Source organism: Lampris incognitus, chromosome 18 (genome assembly GCF_029633865.1).
Source record: "Lampris incognitus isolate fLamInc1 chromosome 18, fLamInc1.hap2, whole genome shotgun sequence".
NCBI classification, from domain to species: Eukaryota; Metazoa; Chordata; class Actinopteri; order Lampriformes; family Lampridae; genus Lampris; species Lampris incognitus.
In genome coordinates, this window is record NC_079228.1 from 11,094,736 (window position 1) to 11,105,116 (window position 10,381).

Here is a 10,381-nt window from a genome sequence, read left to right on the forward strand (position 1 = left end):
ATAGAAAACACATACGGCAGGTCCTTCAGTCACTGGGCCCTAGGAAGTGAGAGAGAAGACCCATGTTAGCGGCGTTACAAACCATTCTTTAATGAATGTGTGATGCAAACACAAACAATGTCATCAAGTGTTGTCATCAGCTTGCAGGTATCATTTCTTCTTTACCCCTTTTATTCTCCCTAATTGTATCTGGCCAATTACCCCACTCTTCCGAACCGTCCCGGTCGCTGCTCCACCCCCTCTGCTGATCCGGGGAGGGCTGCAGACTACCACATGCCTCCTCCGATACATGTGGAGTCACCAGCCGCTTCTTTTCACCTGACAGTGAGGAGTTTCACCAGGGGGACATAGCACATGGGAGGATCACGCTGTTCCCCCCAGTTCCCCCTCCTCCTGAACAGGCATCCCGACCGACCAGAGGAGGCGCTAGTGCAGCGACCAGGACACATACCCACATCCAGCTTCCCATCTGCAGACACGGCCAATTGTGTCTGTAGGGACGCCCGACCAAGCCGGAGGTAACGTGGGGATTCGAGCCTGGATCTCCGTGTTGGGAGGCAACGGAACAGACCACTATGCTACCCGGACACTCAGCTTGCAGGTATTCAGTGTGGTTATGCATGCATACTTGTGCAATTTAAGAGCTTTGTCCACTTACAGCAGGACCTGGTGGTCCGGGAAATCCGGGAAGTCCCTGCGATAATGTAAAACAAATCGGAAACCAGTTAATGATATGCTTATTAAGTTCATACAAGGGTCTTTATAACAATGTGCTGTTATGTACATCTCGATGTCTCTCTGTGAAAAAGTTTAAATGGTTACTCACTCTCTCGCCTACAGATCCTCTTGGACCCATTGGGCCGGAGGGTCCCTGAGTAAATGAGATTTAAAAAAAAAAAAAAAAATCACAAAATCACAAACTAAATCCAACACACACACACACACAAAGATAAAAAGTGAGTGATGTGATGTGAATGAGATGCCCTACAGCAGATCCCGGGAGACCAGGCAGGCCCCTCTGTCCAGGAAGACCGATCCCCCCCTGATCGCCTTTGGTGCCCTACGAAACAGACACAACAAGAGAAAAACAGCTACATCTTCTTCCTGCACCACCCCCACTGTTGCTAAGATACGCCGTGGCGTAACAGTCAGCGTTTAGTCAATTACAGGTGAGCCATTCTCATTAGTATTTGGATTGGCTTACGCATTAAATCTAAACTGTAATGTTGATAGCAAATTGACTGAGCTATAATACAGCATCGGTAAATTAATAAAGTCAACAGCATAATTTGCCATCAATTACTTACAGGACTTCCTGGACTGCCAGGAGAACCTGGGAGACCCTGGAAGAGAGAACAGACCTCTCAAGTCAAACAAGGTAGAAATGCACACACCGGATTTAGAGCCCGGATTTAGACGTCTAAAGAATAAAAGAAAGTCAAGTCCAGTGTAGAAGTGACCCACTTACATCTCTCCCATCCCTGCCATCTTCTCCTTGGGGCCCACGGGGGCCCTCTGGACCAGGGACACCTGGGGGGCCTTGGATTGGTTTCTCCGGCTAAGATAGGAGGCATCAGTCAGGACAAGGGCCACAGATTAAAGACGACATTGACATGCGTGGCACAAGGGGTCCATCACCAAAAACAAAGCTCAGTTAATTGGTCTGCGATACATTCATAGGCGGCGGGCGAGGCTGAGGATGAGGAAGGCTAATATTTGACCAGCTCCCTTTCCTTTGCTGTCCACATCAACGTCCGCTTGGCCGAGCTAGCAAAATGGCGGAAATTCACCCTGAGCAACTCTCGTAATGAACGCACGTTCTTCACCAATCAGGGTTGCGCACCCACAGCTTGACTGACTTTTACAGTCAGCATTAACACATTAACGCGACCATTTACACACCAAACCGGCGAAATAACAGATCATGGATTTGACATGTACATCAGCCAAATAAGCAGCAAAGTAACCATAGCGACGTTGAAAATAACTGCGATCGTAAATACGCGCTGTCAGAGTGTCCGCATTAGCCAATCAAACACGCAGACTTGTTTCCCAGTAGCCAATAAGACGCAACGTAACAAAACGCGCTCTAGCGCAGTGTTTCTCAACCGGGCGTCCGCGGACCCCTAGTGGTCAGTGGTGTAATTGCAAGGGGTCCGTGAAAATAAAATATCTTTTAAAAAAAAGATCCTATGACATTTATAGAAATAGGATTATTTTACTCGAATGTGACTGAGACCTTTATCTACCTAAACTATAAAGGGTAACAGGACTTTTTTCTCTAATTACATCTGTTTCACAAGTGTAATTTATTGTATTTTAATAAGAGATCTCGCTCCCGTTTGCATTGTTAAAAGTTACTGCATAAAAATTCTGTTGTTACATATATCTGAAAGTTACTGAATACATATTCTGTTTTGTTACATATATCTGAAAGTTACTGAATACATATTCTGTTTTGTTACATATATCTGAAAGTTACTGCATAAGAATTCTGTTTTGTTACATATATCTAAGTTACAACTGAACGCTCTTATTTTTGCCCCAAAGAGTGAATAAATGCTATAATGCAATTTAAAATGCAGTTTCTACTGTTTCTATCAAATTGCAACCCCCCCTCCCCCAAGATCAGGTGGAGGGGTCCTCAGGGTAGATCAAAAATACGCAGGGGGTCCAGGACCCCAAAAAGGTTGAGAACCACTGCTCTAGCGCTTGCAACGTTGGGCCGGTGCGGGCGGAGAGAGCGAGCAGCGTGTGGCTAGTTAGCTAGCTAGCTAGCTGGTTAGCTCAGAGTCGACAGACAACGAGATGGGGGGGCTTCCACACTGCTACTTTATTCTACTGTACATACATCGACCACACAATGCCAGGTCTCTACGTCACTATCACCGATCACACGTGAACAGTAAACCATGCACGTGATAACCCGCACCAACTTGCGACGGTGGGAGCTCGTTCTTCCGGACGTCAGTCGAAGCGGCACTGAGAACGGCTCTACCGTAGCGCGTCCCACCAAAACGAAAGGGCAGGAGCCGCCCTGTGGCGCTATTTGGCACTGCATTTATATTTACCGGACTGTGGCTGTTACACTCTTCTTGTACGGCAGGGGGCGGCGTGCGCCTCAGAGTTGTTTGCGATCCGACGGTAAACCGAGAGAATTACGCACACTCTTCGTCTCTCGGCTTGTTCCCCGTTTCTCAGGGGTCGCCACAGCGGATTTGGATAAGGTTCCGTCGGCACCCTGTGGGGGGCACAGCACCGATGGCGGTCTTTGTAAGCCCGGGTCCGGTATGGTCTTGTCAAAACGCATAAATGATTTTGCAAAATTTTAAGTCGGATGCCTTTCCTGGCACAACCACTAACCAACCCTGTGGACGGGGGGCACAGGCAACGCGCTGGATGCCGTCCCAGTACTTCATGGACCTGCGCACGTGCCCGTCTCCGAACATTATATATATTGTAACGTGCATGGATAACTAGACACGCTGGTCCTTGACTAACAGATCGGACCCTTTAGTCCACTGGTTAACGTTGTCGCTTGCGGAGCGGGATACATGGGTTCGCGTCCCGGCTGCGGCGACGGCCTCCCCGAATTCGCCACGATATATTTACAGTATTAATATCTTTAACAACTGGCTTGTAGCGTTAGCAAAGCCAGTCATTGGCAGGACAATGCTCTTTGATTGACGAGTCTGGCCGGAGTTTTCTAATTGAGTATGTGTTAACTCTATAGTACATGTAACCTAGTAGACCCAGTGGTAGTATAGGCCTCCTTAAATGACAGAACTGTCGCTTTGAGCGTGCACGATGCCGGACAGAGAGCTGAAAACCCGGGCCTGTCCGTTCAAAAGCCGGCCATATGGCCGTGTAGGGTGCACAAGAGCCAGCCCAGCAGTCAGGGAAGGCTTAGCCTTCTTTAGCCTACACTACCCGCCGCCTTGAATACAGTCATTATTAATACACAACATCGCCGAAGACCAGGCACACTCAAGGTTAGGTTATGCTGGGCCAGGCAACACCTTTGACAGCCATGTGTTTTACTACAAATATGAGTCTTCCAGATTTTTTTTTTTAACAGTGGTATCAATATAGATTGATACAGTCTGATTGCAAAGCTAATTCCAAATAACCAAGTTGATGCTGAAATGGACAGGGAATGGTTGTCATGGAGATAGCAGAACTCTTTCCTGTAGCATCAATGCCAGATGTTGCTTGACTTTTTTTTGTTTTGCGTCTGTTGAGCAACGTTCGTAGAAATGCAAATACAATATCAAGTGACCAAGCATGAGTTAACCTTTACAGCTGAAAGCGTCATTAACGTGTCTGTTCCGTCGACATGCTGAGCTGGGATCATGCATTACTTGAGGAAAACGTCACAAATAGTCTTCTTGTATGGAAATTATAATGTGGAGAAAAGAAACATCAGGCTAACTCAGTAACCAAACACATCCAGCACTATATCTGGTTAATGGTCGCTCTAGAGAATTAAATTGATCTCGTGTCTTGTTGATACACCAGTCCAACCTGAAAACATCCACAGATTCAGACAACACTTAGTATTGGTGATTGTTGGCTGCTGAAAGTAATACTGTCAGTTGTTGATGAGCCTCTCTCCTGTTCCAGCAGGCAAGCCTGTGCCATCGTCTGATCAGACCCATTTCACTCTGATTCCCCAATTTTCCTAAATCAACTTTACTTCTTCTCATTTAATGAGAGAATTTCATTGGTGTGAAAAGAAATGTTTGATTCGCCAAAGAAATCCTGAAACAGCAAACAAATGAACAAGCCAACCAACAATCCCCAAAAAAAAAAAAAAACAAGCAAACAAGCAAACCAAGAACAGAGAGATGGATAAATAGACAGGTAAAAAAAAAAAAGACAAAATACAATAAAACACACACAAATGCCAGCGTATAGTAGGTACGGGAAGAAGTAATAAGATAATGAGGAAACAGGACTGAAGTAGATTGTAGAGGGGAGTAGAAAAATAAATACCTCAGCATTGGCATACATCTGAAGAAGCAAGAGAAATCAGATAAATGTGGAGTTAGTGAAAATAGTCACACCACCTTCACCCAAAGTGTCAGCAAAGGCGCACCTGTTCAAAATAATAGTGGTGAGCAAAACATGCCGTCGTTTGAATAAAGAGCCACCGGAGCTAATGTGTCCCACCGTAACCCACCAGCCACCAGAGACCTCAGAAGACCCAGCATGAAGCAGAAATGTTAGCCTCACATCTAGAGCAAACCAGGCCAGTAAATATTCCTCTTTTTAAGTAGACAGAGCCATTTGCATCATGACGGAAGGCGATCAGATGAAAATGCCATTTCTTGAATTTTGTGGCTCCAAGAGACTCTCCCAATACGACAGACATCATATAAACCTCAGATAGCTAAACTGATTGAGAGTGTTGGGAAGTAACTAGTTACATGTAATGGCATTACATAATTAAATTACAAAGTAAATGTAACTGAGAAAATATGTGATGAAGTTACAGTTACTAATCAAAATGTAGGTGATTACAAAGGGGTTACATCCGGATATATTCTTTTCGGTAAAAAGCTTATATGTAGAATATAACATTCGTTCTGATACTTTGCACAGGAATGTCTTCTCTTGGCATATCTCTGGACAAAACGGGTCAACAAAGTCGTTGGGACAAATTTTGAGTGCAACACCATCAAGGGTAGGATGGCTTACAAGGGGCCGTCTCTATGTCTAGACAGGGTCCATTTATTGGGCAGTCTCCCTCTTCTTTCAGCTTTTCTGTTTCTCAGGGGTCACCGCAGTGGGATTTTATAGTTTCCTTCGGTACCCTGTGAGGGGCACAGCACCAACGGTGGTCATTGTTAACCCAGTCCTTGAGTTTGATCTGGTAGTGAGCCTCAACCGATCCGGTATGGTCTTGTCAATCCGCATACTGATTTGGCAAAATTTTAGGCAGGATGCCCTTCCTGACACAACCACTAACCCTATGGACGGGGGCACACTGGGCAGTATACACTCAAATTTTGACTTTTCAGCTTTATTGCCCAGTTCAAAACCTTCGTTAGAAAAATAATCAAATATAAGTAAGTTACATTACTTTGACGAAGTAATTAAAATAGTGACATTACTTACTACACTTTTATCAGGGTAACTAGTAATCTGTAATCTATTACATTTCAGAAGTAACCTTCCCAACACTATTTACTGATGGTACATGTGTGTAAGATGGGCCTAGTCACCAAACCACAGCCTTTGAATACTACGTAGGACTCAAAAGCTGTTGCTTGGCAGATCTATCATACTTATGCAACTCCAGCTCGCAGCATTTCAGCGCTATTTCCTGTCAGCGGATGCAGACGCACAGAAATGTGTTGGAAGGCCTATCAGCCTGAACAATAGCACTGCAGCGGTGCAGAAACAGGCCTTTCATACTGTACCTCAGTGGCAGGCAGCTCACTGCAGCTCTCTCTCTGGGCTCTTTTTGGGTCACAGTGAATCAGCATCCACTGGAGTTCAAACTGAAAGGAAACAGTCATTGTACATTAAACTATACTGCAGTGTTCATTTTTTATTTTGAATTTCTCACATGTGAGTGAGAATCAGGGAATGTTCAGTCACGGTAGAGTAATTCTCATAGTTATAAATAAGAAAAAAGCCTTCTTGGGCTTTGAATCGAGTGAGAGCTTGAATTCCCACAAAGGAGTTTTTTTTTCCCCTTCCAAGGGATTAACGTTTTATTTTATTCGTGGAACCCCACTGAGCCGCTTTGCTGAGGCAGCAAGCACTTTTGAATTATAGCCGAGCTCAGCGCCCGTATAAACCTGAGCCGTGGTTGTCATTTATTTATTTAGCAAAGAGCACTGTTTTCACTTCAAAACACTCCATGTCAAAACGAAGGCAAAATTCAGCATCTTCAGGTGAAAAAACCCCTCTAATAAATAAATAGATAACTAATCTGCCAGTGCAGTAAAATGTTTGAACTGGGTGAGATTTCTTGAAGCAAGATAAAATCCCTTGTTTACAAAGTTAAATTGACTTCTTAGGATATTTTCATCAAAGTTTGAAGCACAACTCAAGTTTTGATCATGCAATTATTGGACAAAAACACTTAAAGCAGTTGTTCACAAAAAGCTTTCTCGCTTCGTTTCTTCTTTTTTTGTGTGGATTTTCCCCCTTTTTCTCCCTAATTGTATCCGGCCAGTTACCCCACTCTTCCGAGCCATCCCGGTCGCTGCTCCACCCCCTCTGTCGATCCGGGGAGGGCTGCAGATAGCTTTTCACACTGGCCAAAAATCCTGCCAACATCCACCTTTGGTGGTCAATGTTACATGCTTCTTTTCACCTGACAGTGAGGAGTTTCGCCAGGGGAACATAGCGCGTGGGAGGATCCCGCTATTCCCGCCAGTCCCCCCCCCTAACAGGCACCCTGACCTACCAGAGGAGGGGCTAGTGCAGCGACCAGGTCACATACCCACATCCGGCTTCCCACCTGCAGTCCCAGCCAATTATATCTGTAGGGACGCCCAACCAAGCCGGAGGTAACACGGGGATTCGAACCGGTGATCCCTGCATTAGTAGGCAATGGGATAGACCACCACACTACCCAGACGCCCACTCGCTTCACACACTAATAAGATAAAATAGCTTCGGCACCTTGAGATAAACACTCTTAAATCATGATACATCATCCAAGCTTGTCAGTTCTTGATGAGCAAATGAATCTTGTTCATATGACTTGTTTTTGGTTGGAAACACGTCCATGTTCACTCACCACTACAGACGCATCAGCATCCGCATCCAGTCTGCCGATGAGGGTGTCCCCCTCCGTGTTGATGGGGCCTTTGCCCTTAATGGGCCTCTGATCCACGGGCTGGCAGTCCACGTACAGGGTGACCTGGTCCCTCTCCACGCCGATCATCACCTTGTGCCACTTGGTGTTGAAGAGCACGGACAGGCCTGGGAAGGTGACGGTCTGCAGGTTGCCGTCAGCGCCCATTAGGAAGTACTCCAGGGCCTGCTGGTCTCCGTTCAGACGCAGGCCGGCTTGCTTGCGGCCGTCTTCGTCCACAATCTGCCAAACGTTCCACACCTTGTTGACCGTGTTCTTGATCATGCGGAAGGTCGCCATGAAGGAGTACTCATCGGGGAAGCCGCGGGGAAAGTTCAGCCTGCGTGGAAAGTTGACACGCGAGGAAACGGTTTGGAAGGGGTTAAAGATGGTTGAGGCACCTGGTTGCACACCTGGTTCTGAGCGACGCTAATGTGATTGTTTCTAGGGTCGTAATACTCGAGGATGGTTTCCACATTTTTAAGGCCCTGGTCTCGTCTCAGACTTCGCAGCATACAGACTCGGGCTTGACTTGGACAGTGTGGACTCGTGATCATTTTTAGAGACCAGTCAAGTACCACACATTAAACTATTTCTAAATATTTTTGAAATGAATATCAAACTTCCTCTGTGGAGATCCATGAAGTACATTACAATCTAATTTGTTTTTTTGGCAATATCAAGTCGTCGTGTCCCTGTAATATTGGATAATTGGAATCTGACACATTCCTTCCTTGGCGGAGGAAATAAAGCCAAAATATGTATTTTACTTCATTTTTTTCTGGATTCCCCCCTCCTTTTCCCTGGAATTGTATCCGGCCTTTTACCTCACTCTTCCGAGCCGTCCCAGTCGCTGCTCCACCCCCTTTGCCGATCCGGGGAGGGCTGCGGACTACCACGTGCCTCCTCCCATACATGTGGAGTCGCCAGCTGTTTCTTTTCACCTGACAGTGAGGAGTTTCACCAGGGGGACGTAGCACGTGGGAGGATCACGCTATTCCCCCCAGTTCCCCCCTGAACAGGCGCCCTGACCGACCAGAGGAGGCGCTAGTGCAGCGACCAGGACACATACCCACATCTGGCTTCCCACCTGCAGGCACAGCCAATTGTGTCTGTAGGGACGCCCGACCAAGCCGGAGGTAACACGGGGATTCAAACCGGCGATCTCTGTGTTGGTAGGCAACAGAATAGACCGCTACGCCACCCGGACACCCCCTTTTTTATTTTAATGTTGACTTTAACTAAATGGTATACTACTACACTCATACTCATGGTGTTTAAGTGGACTTTTACTGTTCTGGTTTCAGTCTTTATGCAAGTTTTGGTCACATTGGACTTGACTTAGACTTGATGGGCGTTGATTTTGGACTTGACTTGGACTTGCCCCCTCAACGACTCGGTCTGGACTGGGTTTTGATCTTGACTACAAGGCCTGTTAGCGCGCTAGCAATACTCCCCGTGTCGTAGCACAGTTCTCCTCCAGCCTACTTTACGGAGGACTCTCGGGACAGATTTACACCCAACATGTGATCACAACACGAACAGCATCACGCCGCTCATCAGACCATGACCGGGACATGAAATGTAAAGCTGCCGATTCGCCAAGCCTCATAACCCCCGTCCTTCAGATCCAAGCACGCGTAGAAGAGGCTGAAGGGCATCAGAGACCCGGAGAGGCCTTCAGCACGGTGCCGTTCTGTTACGGATCAGACGCTGCGTCAACAGCGCCCACGTCTGATCAGTGTTTCAGCAGCGGCATGCGGTCCTGCTTAGGACAGGCCGGTCCACAGTCCCGTGCCCCCTGCCTTTTTAACAAGCCACATCCTCCATAGGCGGCTCGTTTATAGATAGGGCGCTGCAGCCGGCCTTTTACCATCTTGTAAATGATCAAGGCGGGAAAAAAAAAAAAGCAGTTTCCTGTATCTCAAAAACAGACAAATTAGGGGCCGAAATCTGGATCTGCCCGGGGTGGGGAACGGTTCGGGGCAGGGCCGTTTGTGCGGCTGTCAACGCCCCCGAAGAGGAAAACGAGACCCGGGCCGCAGCTTCTGTGGCGATAACAGCCTGGTTGGGGCTGCCGGAGAAAATAAGCACGTATTCACGCCGGGTGTGACGGGCCCAGGTGGCGTGGCGCGGGGGTGCCAGGGGGCTTACGCAACAGCTTCTGAGAAAAGCGACCCCGTTGGAAGAGATTAGGCACAACAGGCCAAAGCAGGCCCGCTGGGGGGAGCGTAAGGAGCTGTCGTTGGTTATATAAAAGGATAACGCCGTCCACTCGCACACCCCTCAAGCGCCGCGTCCGACCCCGTGACGTAGCCGCCTGTTTTTCCACACAGGGACGCGGCTCAGAGCGGCGAGGTGAAAAGGCTTCCCGCCTTTGATGGTGCGGCGCTTCCTCGCCACCCGCTTTTTTTTATTTGCTCAACACGTTGTGCGACTCACCTGACTCAGGGGGGAGAGAGAGAGAGGGAGAGAGAGAGAGAGAGAGAGAGAGAGAGAGAGAGAGAGAGAGAGAGAGAGAGAGAGAGAGAGAGAGAGAGGGAGAGGGAGAGGGAGAGGGAGAGG

At 47.4% G+C, this 10,381-nt stretch overlaps 1 protein-coding gene across 1 annotated transcript in view; it reads right to left on the reverse strand.

Annotated features, from left to right (window-relative positions):
- Positions 1-10,381, reverse strand: part of LOC130128325 (collagen alpha-1(IX) chain-like) — a 29,747-nt gene that overhangs the window by 14,959 nt on the left and 4,407 nt on the right. Inside the window, exons 2-6 of the mRNA XM_056297960.1 lie at positions 9,919-9,980; positions 7,760-8,156; positions 6,426-6,506; positions 1,469-1,558; positions 1,308-1,343 (exon numbers count right to left, since the gene is read on the reverse strand). Of these exons, the coding sequence (XP_056153935.1) occupies positions 1,308-1,343; positions 1,469-1,558; positions 6,426-6,506; positions 7,760-8,156; positions 9,919-9,980 (666 nt within the window). The remainder of the gene's footprint in view (positions 1-1,307; positions 1,344-1,468; positions 1,559-6,425; positions 6,507-7,759; positions 8,157-9,918; positions 9,981-10,381) is intronic.